This window comes from Beauveria bassiana, assembly GCF_000280675.1.
Source record: "Beauveria bassiana ARSEF 2860 unplaced genomic scaffold BBA_S00040, whole genome shotgun sequence".
Taxonomy (NCBI): Eukaryota; Fungi; Ascomycota; class Sordariomycetes; order Hypocreales; family Cordycipitaceae; genus Beauveria; species Beauveria bassiana.
In genome coordinates, this window is record NW_007930875.1 from 1 (window position 1) to 15,431 (window position 15,431).

General features: G+C 50.5%; 7 protein-coding genes across 7 annotated transcripts; 1 reads left to right on the plus strand and 6 right to left on the minus strand.

Annotated features, from left to right (window-relative positions):
• Positions 1-154: 154 nt before the first annotated feature.
• Positions 155-1,701, minus strand: BBA_08765 (tyrosinase-like protein; the record flags this gene model as incomplete). Its single annotated transcript, XM_008603862.1, has 5 exons — positions 155-571; positions 632-993; positions 1,046-1,145; positions 1,200-1,472; positions 1,528-1,701. 5 exons carry the CDS (start codon positions 1,699-1,701, stop codon positions 155-157), a joined length of 1,326 nt encoding a protein of 441 aa, XP_008602084.1.
• Positions 1,702-5,026: 3,325 nt separating this feature from the next.
• On the plus strand, positions 5,027-5,633 carry BBA_08766 (uncharacterized protein; the record flags this gene model as incomplete). The annotated part of the gene is made up of 2 exons (XM_008603863.1): positions 5,027-5,211; positions 5,324-5,633. 2 exons carry the CDS (start codon positions 5,027-5,029, stop codon positions 5,631-5,633), a joined length of 495 nt encoding a protein of 164 aa, XP_008602085.1.
• Positions 5,634-5,858: 225 nt separating this feature from the next.
• On the minus strand, positions 5,859-6,822 carry BBA_08767 (ribosomal protein L15; the record flags this gene model as incomplete). Its single annotated transcript, XM_008603864.1, has 2 exons — positions 5,859-6,417; positions 6,497-6,822. The coding sequence occupies 2 exons, from the start codon at positions 6,820-6,822 to the stop codon at positions 5,859-5,861; spliced, it is 885 nt and encodes a 294-aa protein (XP_008602086.1).
• Positions 6,823-7,771: 949 nt separating this feature from the next.
• On the minus strand, positions 7,772-9,506 carry BBA_08768 (glycolipid 2-alpha-mannosyltransferase; the record flags this gene model as incomplete). Its single annotated transcript, XM_008603865.1, has 5 exons — positions 7,772-8,116; positions 8,178-8,574; positions 8,624-8,710; positions 8,763-9,161; positions 9,223-9,506. 5 exons carry the CDS (start codon positions 9,504-9,506, stop codon positions 7,772-7,774), a joined length of 1,512 nt encoding a protein of 503 aa, XP_008602087.1.
• Positions 9,507-11,226: 1,720 nt separating this feature from the next.
• Positions 11,227-11,745, minus strand: BBA_08769 (uncharacterized protein; the record flags this gene model as incomplete). The annotated part of the gene is made up of 1 exon (XM_008603866.1): positions 11,227-11,745. One exon carries the CDS (start codon positions 11,743-11,745, stop codon positions 11,227-11,229), a length of 519 nt encoding a protein of 172 aa, XP_008602088.1.
• A 548-nt stretch (positions 11,746-12,293) lies between these two features.
• On the minus strand, positions 12,294-13,188 carry BBA_08770 (cytochrome c oxidase polypeptide IV; the record flags this gene model as incomplete). The annotated part of the gene is made up of 4 exons (XM_008603867.1): positions 12,294-12,458; positions 12,514-12,773; positions 12,934-13,029; positions 13,098-13,188. 4 exons carry the CDS (start codon positions 13,186-13,188, stop codon positions 12,294-12,296), a joined length of 612 nt encoding a protein of 203 aa, XP_008602089.1.
• Positions 13,189-13,651: 463 nt separating this feature from the next.
• BBA_08771 (uncharacterized protein) lies at positions 13,652-14,885 on the minus strand (the record flags this gene model as incomplete). The annotated part of the gene is made up of 3 exons (XM_008603868.1): positions 13,652-14,416; positions 14,465-14,608; positions 14,658-14,885. 3 exons carry the CDS (start codon positions 14,883-14,885, stop codon positions 13,652-13,654), a joined length of 1,137 nt encoding a protein of 378 aa, XP_008602090.1.
• Positions 14,886-15,431: the final 546 nt, after the last annotated feature.

Consider the following 15,431-nt stretch of genomic DNA (forward strand, 5'->3'; position numbering starts at 1 on the left):
TCATACCATCTCGTCGTCGAGAAGTGAACGTATTTCGTCGTATAGTGCTCTGTAAGAAGGCGAAAAACGGAATCCTTGATGGTCATATTTTGATAATCTTGGTCTTTGAACCCCTGTAGCGACTTGTTGACTTCCTCGGCGTTGGATTCTCCCATTACCCAGCGCCCATTAGAGTCGCTGGGCTTGATGCTATGGCGACTGGTGCCAACACATTTGTGCCACTGACTGTCATGAGTACCATATTCCAGCCACAGCACTCCAGGTGAATACATACCGACTGTTTCTCGGTGTTTTTCAAGCGGTAGTCGCCATATGAAGAATCACCCATAGGCTTAAGACCAGGCATTTGGAAGCGATACATTGGGTTACCCAAGTCTTCCATCTGGGGCTCGTCTCGACCGTTCCAAGATTTTATGACGCTGATTGTCTCGTCACAGGCGATGTCAGGGAGCCTTGGATGGGCGGCCCAGTCCCAATAGGGTAGACGCCAGCATTCTGCCGCCTGCACCCATTTCTCGTTTTCATGTTTACGTTCCAAGGCTTCCTCCATCACGAGGTCGCTAATCCTTCGCTGTGCAGTCAAATATCATCATCAGTCAATGAGCTCCGAGGCGACTTCAACGATGCATACCTCATATAGCAACATGTACGCGCGGTGCCAGGTGGGAAATAGATAATTGTTATGCTCACAATACTGGCCACCTTTTTTCTCCTCCAACAGCTTTTCGAGGTTCGGGTCATCGAGCGGAATCACCGGATCGCCCGTGTTCCATGGCACGTTGCATGGAAAGCCATGAATTCCAGCGATGCGGTAGTACGATAGCTGGTCCTCGGGACGGAGGGACTGGAAAACTCTCATTGCTCGGATAAACAGTGACAGTTCAAGTCCCGTTTCGTGGCAGGTCTTGGTTTCGTTGTACCATGTTTGCACATTGCGTCGGGCGGGAATCGCATCATCCGTGTCAATCTTGATGGGTTTGATTGGCACGGGCTCTGCATTAAAATCAGAAAACAGGAACAAAAATAGCATACTTTGTATTCTTACGGTTATCCTCGCCCATTTCAACAACGAGGTGTCCATTCCTCGCGAACATTTCCCATCCGAGGAAGCGGGCGCAAACACGGACTGCGATGACGTTCCCGGGCTATAATACTTGTAAGAAAAAAAGATGATCAAGGTTTGCCAAGGCTTTTCTTACCTCGAGTGCCTGCAAGAAGATTCGGCGCGTGTCCACAGTTCCTCCCTCCAGCCACTCAAACTCATCAGAGGCGACTCTATTTGCGTGGCTCGTGACGACAAGCTCTTGTCCATCACTGCCTTTCTTGGGAGACGTAGCTTTGTCACTGCTGAGTACAGCCAACTGAAACCATGTCCAGTTTCCCTGCATCATGTCGTCTACTGAACCCTGATCGTGCGATTCAGCAAACAATTTGACGGCGCGAATCATGCGGATCGTGTGGGCGTTGAATGGCTAACATGATCAGCAAGAGAACGCAACGCACAAACATTTCATACTTGAAACTTACCGGAGTTCTGAACCAAGTCTCGGCTCGTACATTCTCGTCCGATGCCTTGAGGCGAATCTCCGGGTTGGATTTGACGACATAGCGAGTGTTGATTCTCGGAGGCTTATCCCCCAAGGCTGGAAGCTTCTCAACTCCAGCGCGAGTGAGATGGCTCATGGTATCAACTTCACTCATTGTAGCAGTCAATTTTCAATGATGGATACAAGTTGGTGTCTGTGAGTTTGAGAGGTAGAAGAAACCGTGATTCCTTTTCCTTTTTGTGATGGGGACCAGCTGGCATTATATACACTTTTGCCTCACCAATAATCCCCTATCAAAACAACTACTAATACTCTAGTATATTGCATACTATTAAAAATTTCTTCAGCTTGGGCATTAAAATAAAGCAGACGGTAATGGTCAATCCGCTCCGATGCTCCAAAGCCATGCGGTTTGGCGTCCTTGATTCAGCTCCACGAATCCATGATCAACAAAGACAAAAATGCAGCTATGCAAGCAATGTCCAAAGTAATCAGTCACGCGCCGGCTATTAGTATGTGGCGCCTCGAACATAGCACTGGCAAATAATAGTGCCAAGGATTCTGAGGAACAAGCGTGAAACATACGTCTACGTCCTACACCAACTTGCCAGCAAAGATTTCTTCGACCGATCTTAACCGCTATCTGTAGATATTGCTTTGCGCTTAGTGTATGTACAATGAGTGCGACATGCGCTATGCGTTGAAGTGTTTTGAAGCCGGCAGATGTCGACAAACTACGGAAGAGCATCCGCCCGTCTCATCTATTGATGGAGCAGTATTGTGGACAGCTGCTAAAGTCAATCCTCATTCAAACGTATCGATTAACAACTGTCTAGCTTATAGGCGATCTTCTGCTCCTTCTGCCTATGAGGTGCTTGGTAAAGGCGTTTGTGGCAGAGGGTGTTGACAATACATTCGACGTATGTTGAACACACGATTATCGGTTCTTTCGGGATGGCACAATGGCAGTAAGATCATTGATACGAGAACAAATAAAGCGAATAGCCAGAAATTCTAATGATCATCAGATGTCCTGTTCTTCTTTGCTTTTCTGATGCTGCTGGACAGTGCTACCTCATGTTACATTTCATTGCGCAGTGCCTCTACCAAGAGAACAACCCGGACAAGTAGCCTTGTGTCAAATTTTGCATTTAGTAGCAAAGACTTCGTTTTCCGCCGTTGATTAGCCTGGCACGTGGCTACTTTGACGTGTTGTATTCGCCGAGTATGCGAAGTACTGTAAGTGCAGTAATGCATGACATGCAGCCCCGACCTATTCAGTTCGCTACTGCATTTGTCCTGCGCCAAGCTTCGGCCTACTCTGTGTATCATACGGCAGATCTTACAATTTTCTAGGTGGGCACGTAACAACCTAGACATAACTTGAAAGTGCATCATCATTGACATTTGGTGGCTTGTCGGATCTTTTCTCCGCGTATGAATGTGATTTTCTGCGACATTTCTGAGCGACAGCTCGGCAATTAAACTGTAATCTCATATGTTTTTATCGGTAGTTACAGTTACGATCCGTCTATTTATGCAATTTTGCTGATCAATCTCCCGTCGCGAGCTCCTCGTCTACGAGGATATAGCATGCACACAGAATGCACAGCCCCGACCGGTCCGTCATCCGGTCCGGAGCTAATCAACGGCTGATCGTCGCAATTCTGAAGAAGCCATATCAAATCTTGACTAGCTCACATACGACAGCGTTTCTTCTCGGCCTTGCAAGCTTCAAGGATCGTCACGAGGCCATCAGCAGGGTTCATGGGGATCAGCAAAGACCAACTCTTGGGGGCATTATTTGCGATACTCTCAAAAGAGGGGCAATTTATTTGCATCAGCGATGCAACAAAAGTATGGTCGTAATGCGGACTGTCAGGTTGTACAAGAAGCATCCAATAACTAGATTGCAGCTGCGGCTGGCTGCGGTCGGGGTCGCAGCTGAGTTGACCTGTCAAACCTGTCAAGTGTGGTTTGCCCATCCTTCTGGTTTTCCCTGCTGCTATGTAGCAATACTTTCTGTAGATGGTGATAATTTGCCTGTGTTCGTGATCCTCTAATGGCACTTGTCTCTGGTACTCCAGAGTACCATCATAGGCTCTCTGCTGTGAGTTGAAGCGTTGCCTATATTTGCTACTTTATAGAGTATCTATGCATTCCAAGACAAATTTAGCAGTCAACTTGTCTTTTGGCTAGCTGAGATAAGTCAACGCAGCCTGAAGGCATTCATCTGCCGTTATAGCATTCTCGACGGTTCCGACATGGCATGTACGAAGAAGGTTGGCTGAATCCTCCAAATTGACATGGTCAAGTTTCTTTGTGACCAAGACGGCGCTCGAGCTCCTCAATAGATCCTCGAGTCCGCGGAGTCCGAATAAGATTGTGCATCATGGAGCTTCGATTCGATAAAAAGCCCACAGCCTTGTGATGCTGTCGTTGGGCTTGAACTAGGCTGCGAGAAAAGACAACGTATGCTGGTATGCTGCGCGCCGACGGCAAAAGGAAAAGACTCTGCGAATGAAATTGATGGGCTCACAAGATTGGCGCAGTCCTAGAGTTTTCTGGCGCAGTAGTGATAGTAAACCACGAAAATGAGATGGCGACCGCGGACGGGTGTAAGGCTCCTGGGACAAAGTCAGCTCCAGAAGCCGCTCCGTCGCAAGAAAGTTTGAAATCAATTTACGACGAGACTCGGGAGACATCTTTCGTGATGAGTCACATTCAGAAATTAGAAAAGATTAAATCTTCAACTATAGTATTTGTTTTGCCTATAGAGGCACTTAATTTTTATTAGCTGGGAGCTAGGAAAGCCGTACTTTTATTTATATAATAGCTCTTATACAGTGGGTGGTGTATATAGCTGCCTCCACACATACTAACTTATAGGATAACCATCAACAACACGAATATAGTCATTTTGAACCCACGATCATTATCGTTGATAACCAACAGTAAGTATTACACCTGCTTTCCCTGCTCAGGTGGCCCATTGGCCTTGTATTGCCGGGCGGTTCATGTTTCACGACGGATCACATCTGCCCTCTTGGCCGAACGTCGATGTCAAGGATGAGACAGCCTTGTATCACGCCAGAGTCTCTGCTTCGTATCACGATACTACTACATGCCAAGGACTCGAGAGTGGCACAAGCTTCGCGAGCCAAAAAGGAATGTGCATAATTATGACCGCACAACACCGGTTTCGGCGTCTGCTGCGCGAAACGTCCAAAATGATTCTTCCTCAAAGATTCAATTCATCAAGTCGCGCATAAAACTCGGAAGCTTTCCAATGGCATTCACCAATATCTACTCATCACCACCATTAAGCGCCCGACCCCTGGCAGCCAGAAGAAATACAAGATCGGCCAGTTGATAATCCGTACAAGGTATAACATCAAGCACACAATCTTATTCTCGCAACCTCTCTTCATGAATTTGTTCTCGTCGAAGCTGATCTGCACAATGCGGACGTGCGCGAAATGTGCAAGAGCTTTCCCGCGCTGCAACGACTGTCTTTTGGCGCCAAGTACTCGTCTTCAGACAGTGCCAAGTGCTCGTACGTCATCAGACATATTGTCAAGAGATACAAAAACAGCCTTGATTATCTGCGCTTGGACTGGTACAAGGCCGAGCCAACTTTCCACGGCTGGAACGCGGCGGATTTGTCATTGGCTGACCGAATTGGTGGTGGCCGCGCCATTTCTGCACCGGGACGAAAACGACGATGACTGCGCCTTTTGGGCTAGTCTTCTGGCACCAAACTTGAACGTGCTCAGGTTTGAAGCCATCAATGGCGATTGGCTCGCACTGCCGCTGATTTCGGCCGTCGGCGACAACTGCAGCCAGATGCGCAGTGTGACCGTGGACTGCAAACAGCCGCCGGCCGACGAGGCCGCGGTTCGTAGCATGCTGGACTCGAAAAGTATTGGCCATGAGTTTTGCTACACCGTCGCAGCTGAGCCGGCAGACTCCGACCATTTTTCCCGTTACGGCATTGACGAAAGTGGCGACAGTGATGACAATGAAGAGAGCGAAGAAAGTGACGGCAGTGATGATATCGAAGAGAGCGAAGAAAGTGACGACTAGAACAGTCAAGTAGCTATTCCAACGGACCTGCCCTGCCGACATGCACCGTATCTCGCGAGAAAAGCTACAATTGTCTTCGCTTACCTCGGCCGAGCCGCCAGCAGCCATGAAGAACAGCGCCACTTATGAAAAAGAATATTGTACGCAGCTTCCCATGACATATCTAGCTGCCCAAAAACGTATAATACAAGATGAAATAGTGTTTTTTGATACAGTTGACTTCCCCTACCACATTGTCTCCTGCGCCACCGCCTTCTGCTTCGTGCTCTTAATCTTCTCCGTGCCCGGCACCTTGTAATACAAACTCGGTGACTCGCCCGGCTGGAGCTGGTGGCTCAGATACCCTCTGTGCGCCGGATCCCTATAGTACTCTATATCCTCTCTGCTCGTGGGATCTGGGAGCCGGTAGCGGAACGCCTTGGCCGCGTCCAGCACGCTGGCCACGTGCTCCTGGCCCATTGGCAGCGGCGTCGTCGTGTTGACCGACTCGCCCTTGAGCAGCCTTTGAATCGCCAGCTTGGTGTAGTACCGCGTGACGACCTTGCCGCCCGCGCCCTCGATCGCGGTAATGGCCGCAGCTGAGGCGCGGCTGACCATGACGTCGATGGGTTGCCGGAGGCACTCGGCGCCGCGAGACAAAATTTTGACGCCATCCTTGACACTGCCTATAAGTCGGCTCTCGATGAGCTCCTTCGGGGTGATTTGCCGCGTCGGGTCGAGACGACCCTGGTCGATCCACGATTGGATCTGGTCGAGGTTGACTCGGGAGAGTTGGGGTGCACGCCTGTGAGATGTCGCATCATTAGCATTTCCCCTCACTCAATGATAACCCTCCAGCAGCACTATTATTTTAAAGTACGCACCAATTGGTAAACCCCTTTCGGCCGTGCTTCACAATCAACGGCGTCTGACCACCCTGGAACCAGGGCTTGACATGGCCGTGCTGGCCCTGACCTTTGTGACCCCGTCCGGACGTCTTGCCATGGCCAGAGGAGGGACCGCGTCCGACTCGCTTGCGCTCCTTGACGGCGCCCTTGTTCGGCGCGAGATTGGCCAGTATGGAAACCGATCGGGACTGGTGCTGCATCGAAAGGTTGGCGAGGCAGGCCGTCAATGAAGAGACCTGCGAGGCTGGCCGCGCGCGGTACGCAGCCGTAATTGCATTGTGGGCGAACAGTCTCGACGGCATATTCTTGATTGCGACTGTGCCGCTGTCGCAAAGTCGGTTGCTCGAATTGTGTCGTGTCGACAAGCCAAAGTGTGAATGGCCGCTGGCTCCATGAATTTTTTGGGCCAGGAGGAGCCAGACCCACCACGAGTTCTCATTGGCCGGTTAGGAGCTGGCATCTGGAAGAATGCAAGATGGCGAGCGCCTTGGAGGTACTTTAGTTGAATTTATCAGACGAATTGAAGCCAACGAAGGAGGCTTGATTTGCATTCATTGCCCAAATTTGCCTCCCCTTCCTTCTAGTCTTTAATTGTGTCGCAAAGCACACGCGGTTGCTCCCTTGTCTGGCATGCTCAAATTTCAAGATTTTTGGGGTAACATTATTATTCGCTATTCCAAATTCAACCTCTAATTACAACCTATTCCGGCCCAAGCTTTTCCGCCATGCCTCTCTCAAATACACAAATACAGCAAACTTGCATATCCATTCCCCAAGTACAAGAAAGCGGCTCAAGAACTAGCTTCTCCACTCCCCCAGCCCGTCTGATTGAAGCTATGGTTTGCAAAGGTAGTGGTCTTGTCTGGACAGAAAAAGACCCTGACCGACAAGTCTGCAAGAAATAACATCACCTTCTTGTCCGATCCAGAAACAGCCTTGCCAGTAGCCGATCCCCCAACTCCGTTTCTTTAAAAAATGGTCCTTTCCTGTCGCGTATGTGCAATGTTGAAGAATAAACGCCGCGTACTAGCCCATGATGATGCTCAGCCACGTCTCCGCTTGTTCTTGAAAACGCAACTGATGCGTTGCCTAGAAACTGACATGGTATGCGAAAGAAATGAGCTGCGTTTCGAAGACTGAGACATGGAAACAACCAGCAGACAAACAATGCGGCCAGAGAAATGAATAAGAAAAAAAACTCCGCTCATCATGTGGAAAGGGTTAGGTCGTTATATCCAAAAGTAAGAGAATCTAAGGGCTGGCCCAGCCACCGGCAACATCGACCCATTCAGCCATACATGAGCCTTCCTTGCCCTCGACGTCGACAATGTCAGTATCACAGCGACAGCGACAGCCGACACCGTTTTCTTGTGGTTCGTCATACTTGGCCCAGTATTCGTCTTCCTCCTGGCGCTTTTTGGGATCCTTCGTAGTTGGGTCGAGATACGGGATGGGAGGAAGCTGTCGAGCCTCGGGGGCGTTGGCAGGGCAGTGCTGAATTGTGGTGTGGCGATAGCCAATGTCACGGAAGTAATGGACGTCACTAGGGCCGAGGAGGGCACCAGCAGCAAGAGAGTGGATAGGAGCATCACCCCACTGCGTATGATAGCATTAGCTGGTCTGTTTCGTGATCACGGTAGAGGCAATTGCAACTTACACGTTCCATCCAGAAGCCGCCACTGCGGTCGAGCATCTCGAAAAAGTCTTGGTACTCCTTGCTGCGGAACCAGCTGAGACGGGCGATTTCAAAATTTGACCAGAAATGGCACATGTTGTAGCTGTCGCCCTCCATAGTCTCGGGGTCAATGTCGGGCAGAGCGCCGCTACCCGGTTCACCCTGGGCAATCTCTTCAGGCAGAGCATCCTTGATAACCTCGGGCTGCCTCTTGCGCGGTTCGAGGAACATTTCCCACAAACCCTTGGAGGTAATGTTGTTGTTTCGCATGTAGGCCGAGGCATAGCGGAAGACATTGGGAACAGTTTCGCGAAGTTCCTTGATGGCAATGGTGAAGCCGTACGTCTTTTTCTGCTCAATCATTTTGAGGAAGGGGTCGCTGTCAAGGTTAGCGTGTGGCTATGCAAAGAACAAACAAAGTAGCATACTAGGTGATGTCACAGAAGTATGTGATCTCGGGCTCAACACGCCAGTACCACTCGTACTTGAGCAAGAGAGGGTGGTTGAAGAAGAATCTAGCTTAGTCAGTGCTGGGTACACGCATACACAGTACGGCAGAGAGCATACCCAGAGTAGAAGCGACACATGAAGTGGTAGCTTTCGAGTCCACCGTACATGACGGCATTATCACCTTGCTTGGCGATGCCCTCCTTCGCAACCTTGGTATCGATCCAGTCAGGAAATCCCCACATGTCAGGGCCAACCTTGCCAAACTCGACTGTGCCCGACGTATGGTTGCGGATAGTCTCCTTGAACGTTTCGTTAAAGTCACCGTCATTGAGGAAGACATAGGGGTAATTAAACCAGCGGTTGAAGTGGCGCTCGACCGACTTGATAGACTGGAGGACACCTTCGAGCTCTTTGTTTCGGGCGAGGACGACAAAGGTGGCATTGGCTCTAGGTTGCTTGTTGTCGGGGGGTTGGCAGCCGGTCAGGAAGACCTTGTCGTACTTCTCGCTGATTTTTCTTGAAGATGTCAGCTTGAACATGGCAAGAGATGGGCAGGGTATGAGGTAGCAATACATACCTGATGGCTGGCGGGGCCCCAGCTGGGACAAGAATGCTACCACTATTGTTGGGATGGCGGACGAACAGGAGCAGGATGAGAATGACGACAATAAGGGGGAAGAGAATAACGACGCCAAGAGGCACCGAGATGGCCGAGTTTCCTCGCAACCGCAACGGTCTCCGGAAGAAGGCGAGGCGAGCAGCCCATCCTTTTTGTCTGGCACCGCCTCTCTTCTCGTCGAGGGTGGGCAGCTCGAGCTGAGCCGTCGGAATCATGCGCTTGGCCCTGTGGAAGAGATCCATGGTGGGCGGCAGAAAGAAGTATGATGCGAAGCGGCTGGAGAATCAATGGAATCGAAAGCGACAGGCGTCAAACTTGGGTGTTACTGTCAAACTGCTCCGCGAGGGCTGGCATGGGCGCAAAAGGGGAGGCAGACGGTCTGTCGAGTTCAGGGGCAGGTAGCCTGGATTGACGACCGGGGGCCTCGAGGTGGGTTTCAACGTCGCGCAAAGCCGAATATATCGCAGAACATCCCAGATCCTCAAAGTCGATGAAAAGCCGATGATAACGCAGAGCTTTTTCGGGTGGGACAGGGGCGACGAACGGGAGGCGCGGTTAGACGGTTTCGCAACACAGGACGAGGGGCGACGGAGGCCCTCGCGGTGGTAAAGAAGAGAAAGGCTAACGAAATGGAAACGAAAGAAATAATTAAAAGGAAGAGGAAATCGCGCAAGTCTTCAGGCCAATGGACAAGAGTTTGCTCTTGCAAACGAGACACTCTATATACGCCGTGGAAGGCCGCTGGGAACGTTGCAAAGCAGAAAAAGAGATAGAGACAGAGATGGGATGCTGGGATCCGCAGTGGTGCTGCACTGTAGGTCTAGAGTGCGCTAGGCATTTTTTTCTCCCCGACAAACTCGATGGCATTGCAATGGACGTAGCAACAATTTTTCATCATACAATGCTTGTTTATCGAAGGACTTATGTATCTTGACAGTTCAATTTATTTCATCTCTCTTTGCGTCTTTCGTCATTCTCGACACTGAGATGTTGCGAGTCATCGCATCCCTGTATAATAGCCATAGCCTCTAGTTAAATACTCCATACCCACCTGTCAACCTGTTATTTTAGGCTGTTCGTGCCTCTCCAACTCCAGCCAAGCCAAAAAGATGGGCCCAGGGAGGGTCGCGCAATTGGCTCGTAGATAAAAGTTGTGCCCGCCAGATTACGGATACGCAACGTTCATTTCCGGGAGTAAACGGCGCTGGTCCTGGCTTGCATTTGGTACCATGCTACTTGTATCCATCAAAGATCAAGTATTCGAGATGTCTCTAAATTCGCACTAGAATCCGAGGTGTAGTAGCTGTCTTCTTTTATTTTATATGCTTTATCCTGCTCTCTGAAATCGATCCACGCAGTGCACATCTCCACGTAGCCTCAAACGCATACACGTTAAATCAACCTCTACTCGTCATCCGTAGAGCTATTGGCGAATCTCAATGGTCTCAAGTGCTCTGGTATCGTGCCCTGCCCAAAGAAATTACGCCCAGCACTCTTCCTCGAGTCTTCTGGTCACATCGTGGCCGGCAAGGTCACTCAGCCGTCTCATCGCCATCGGTATGGCTCTAGATCAGCGAGAGGCCGTGATGTTTGGGCTCATGCCTGGCCTATCCGACATATGGCGAGACATTGCATATGTATGGTATCATTCTTTCCTGGGCGTAGTTGTAAAGATCGGCTGTGGCCGCCCAGTTCATCGAGGTCTGACGACGCAATAGGTCAGGTGGACTGGCAATAAGTTTGCAGAGCGCGAAACTATTGTATCACGCAAAAACATAGCCAGACATGTAGAGCGAGATTCGTCGGCCGATCAGGGCGAGAGTCGCAACGTAGGCAAATGCTTAGACAAAGGTAATACCGCTAGGCATCGCAAGGCTAGAAAACTCGCACCTCGATCCTCGTTCGAGCTCGCAGACCGCGAAGAAGAATTAAAGGTTATGGAGAACTGGACCAGAGAAGCACTCAATCTTCGTCAAAGCTCAATTTAATGGCCTTTGTCTTCTTCTTCGGCTTCTTGGCTCCCACCTTATCCTTCTTGGCTCCTTCATCACTTTTCACCTTGCTTGCAGTCGTCCCATCTCCCTCATTTTCCTCCTCTTCTCCCCCGCCAACAATCTTGCCCACTTTCCGCTTTCTACCGCCAATCGACATGTTCGCATTCACCACCGCTTCCTCCTTCTCCTTCTCCTTGTCTTTCTCCTGCGTGCCATCGCCTTCCTGCTTCGAGTCATCATCATGCTGCCCAGGAGCCACCACACCATCCTTGTCCACCTCGAGTGCTAGCGTGTTGCCGTGCTCATCCACTACCAGCGGCACATCCTCGGCCTCTTCGCTGCCGCGGCGTTGCTTGCCGGGCCGTCGACGGCCAGCTGCGATGGGGTCGGGACCGCCGTGGCCGGCGGCTTGTGCCTGAAGCGCCGCGAGAAAGGGCGGTGGCTTGGACGCGTAGGATAAATTCTTTGAGTTGAATTTCTCGGACATAATGTTCAGGCTTCGCCCCTGGCGGGATGGTTTGTCGCGGATTATTGGTAAGTTAGGACGTGAAAGGTGCTTGTAGTCATGATGAGCATTGGATCCAAAGTAAGTTGGTGTTGGTGCTTGTTTTGATGCCTGACTAAGCGACTCAATATCAGACCATTTTAGATTGATCGTCTACCATCCGGCAATGGCTTGTTCTCTTTTGAATCGCTGCTTTTAGTGTCCGTCATGGTTCTTCCGCATGCCCTTGCGGTGAACTGCAGTCCTACGTGAGATCTTGATTGGGGGCGGGAAGTCTCCGTCCTGGTTCCCGTACAAGATGTAGACAGTAATCTTCAATTAACAAAAGGAACAAGTTCTCATATTCTACAGGTCTCCACTCTCCAACGTGGGATACTTTTCCATGCTTTACTTCTATAACCCCAAAAACCGCGTAGCGCACCTCCCCCTCTCCTCTATGTTATCCCCTTGTACATTTGCATCGACCTACGATCCCAAGCGCCACGAGCATTTCTGGCAACACGTCCAAATCGCACTGATTGACGTTTCGCTCATCGGTAGCGGTACTCGGGCTTAATGTAGTCGGCGAAAGTCTGAGGCTCCGGGTATTCGGGGGCGTGGTGGTGGCCATGGTGGTCATCCTCGGCGCCAACATAGTCCATCTTGTAGACGCTGCCGCACTCAGGGCAGCGCTCAATGGGGCGGTCCTTGGAGATCTGTAGAGAAATGAATTAGACACACGGTGATAACATGAGTTTCCTGCCAACTTACGCCGAGCCAGGTCACGACGTGGGAATCGGCAGGGTAGCCGGTGCAGCCGAGGTACTGCTCTTCACCAGCAGAGCGGACACGGATGGGGTCCTCCATCGTGCCCTTGCGGCTGGCATCAAGTGGTCGCATGTCGAAGACGTCGACACCCTCCATCTTTCCGAGGATCTCGAGACGCTCGAGACCAGTCGACTGCTCGAGGTCGGTAGGGACGGTACCGGGCTTGGCACCAGGTGCAAGCAGGTCTTCGTCAGTCTTTACCTCTGTACGAAGAAAGAAAATGTCAGCTCTCTGCACCAGTCTCCTTCGTGTGTATGGCTCAATTGATAAAATCGGGTGTCCGTGTTTCGCGATCGGATGTTGTCGGGATTCGCGATGACTCCATCGAAGCGCGAGAGGAGATAGATTTTCGAGAAAACGTACGAGAAAAGGTCTTGTAGGTGCCGACGGTTTTGCTGCTGTCATGGGCGAGGGCAGCGGCCTGCTCGTTGGGAGTGGTTGGGCCTTTGGCAGCTTCACCTGCAATCAGCATTTGTTAGTGGTCGTTGGCGTCGAACACAAAGATTTCGCTGGGATAGAGTGCGTACGGCGGACAAAGGAGGTGGTGAAGGAGCGGGCGACGGCGGGCTTGATGGCAGCACGGCGGGCCGCGGCAATGACTGTACGTTGCATGAACATGGCGGGCAAATGCGACAGTTCTGTGCAGTTTGGTCGGGATGATAATTAGGCGGATGGGGAGGAAGCAGTGGCCTGTTATCGAGGGATTTGTGAGATGAGCTGCTTCGGGTGGAAAGGTTTCCATTTTTGCTGAATTGACCAATCAGATCGCGCCTATTCCAATCACGTGAATTTGGAGCTTTGCCGACACAGCGACATCAGCTCATCTCATAAGTGGGTGATGTTTCGGCGGGGAGGAATCTTTTCACAATTGGTGACGTCGGCATTCGCTTTTCTTTCAAGTGAAGACCAAGTTCTAAATTTAATAATTTGCTGCGATTGCCTAGCCCGTCATGTCCAATTCCTACTCCGACGACAGCCTCCAAGCTCCATCTCAGCTCGCGCATCGTCAAGCGAAGCATACTGCTTATGTCCAAAGCAAAACTATTCCATAAAAATCTCATTCCGAATTTCATAGCAAAGATCACTTCGATATACCCCTCTCAGCCCTGTGCGCGTTTACTCCTCCGTATATCTTTGGCCGATTTGCCTCTCGATCAGTCAGCTGGCGACGCTTCCTAGCTCGCTCCTTCGAGTGCGAAATTTCATGCGCTAGCTCGCGACCTTTGACATCTACTTTTTCGTGGTTGGCAGATGATGCCAGCTTTCCTGTCTTTGGATTCGATGGCCTTCCGAGTTTTCTGACTCGACATGCTTTGTTCTTGCCGAACTTTCTCTCATTGCCAGTAAGAGATGCCCAGTAGAGGACAATAGTGCGGAATCCCTGGTCCGCCTGCCCACCGTCATCGCCCATGGTGCGAATAATCCCTTTCAACATTTTTCGAGAATTATCCAGGGCACTGTGTAGATCGGACTTTAGATTCTTGCAGATAGCCCATCGGTAAAAGTCATAAGGGTCCATAGTTAGCTTCTTCATCCGGTAGAGCTCCTGTAGATTAGAGATCTTCAGAGCAAATTTGTAGAGAAGCTCTTTCTCACACAAGCCGTCGGCTGGCATGTACTTTTTGGCGACAAGCTGGTTTGGGTGATATTTGCCGATACCATGCCCGAAAATCTCTCGAATTTTGACGTATTTACTGCAGTCATCGCTTGCAGTCTTTAGGAGTTTGATCAACCGATCTGAGCTCCTGATGCCCAATGCCTTCACTTGAGCGGAGTATCTCTCTTTGCTGAGTTGAGCTTCTTGTTCGGAAAGAAGAAGCTTATCGAGAGACAGCCAGCCTGGTTCCTAATAAGGAGACGCCTCATCGATTCGTTCAACAGGGACGCCGCGTACCGCCATAGGTTCTTGATAGTATTTCCCGTCCGGGCTGAGAACAAAGACGGACGTAGATTTGGTTGCAAGATCTTTCATCATCTGTGTCTTCAAGCGTTCGGGCACATTGTTATAGGGAGACGAAGATGCGGCAAGACGTCCGAGCTTGGTTCGTTAGTGCATAAGCAGACATATCTTGTCACATATGACATACCTCTTGCAGTGACGACGTTTGCAAGTTTGATGCTGACTTCATCGCCAGCTCCTTCACTGGCATTCTAAACCCCTCACGAAAAGCAAAACCCCTGATGGTATTGGTGGCTTTGCTCTGCGCATCGAGGTCTTGAACTGTCGGAGTTGTCGGAGTTGCCTCGACAGCGGCAGCGGGAGCAGCAGCGGCAAACGAAGCCGCGCCAAATGCTGGAGCAGGGTATTTGTACATCGTGTGAACCAGGCTAACGACGTGCGCAGTTGTTGTTGCACGGCAAAAGAGAATGCAGACATTGAAAATTGAAGGCAGAGGGAGAGAGAGAGAGAGGGAACGCGCAACGAAAGCACGTGAAATAAACAACAATAAATAGATACACGTAGTAACTATGCTCACCGTCAGGTGCCGCTGGCAGCTGGCAGGAGGCAAACGGAGTAGACCAAAGAGTACCTCAATTCACTGCAACGATGGACTACAAACAGAACGATGAGCAGCAAGTTACATACCCATATATTCATTTAGATCGTAGGGTATTTCTCATCAAGTCAATTTACCTATGAAGCCGGGCTTTTCGGCTTGCTTCAGTTCTAATCCGCCGGTTTGGTGCCACAAGTAGCGACTATAGCTGGAAGTGCTTTGTATCCACTACTGTGGTTTCATCGTTTACGTCTCACATTTGAAGTTACGAGTCTTCTTCGGCATGGTGCTGTTCGTGATGGACTCCACGTGTCCATGCGGCGGCTTGACGCGCACCACAGCTTCACAACAGATAGATGCGAT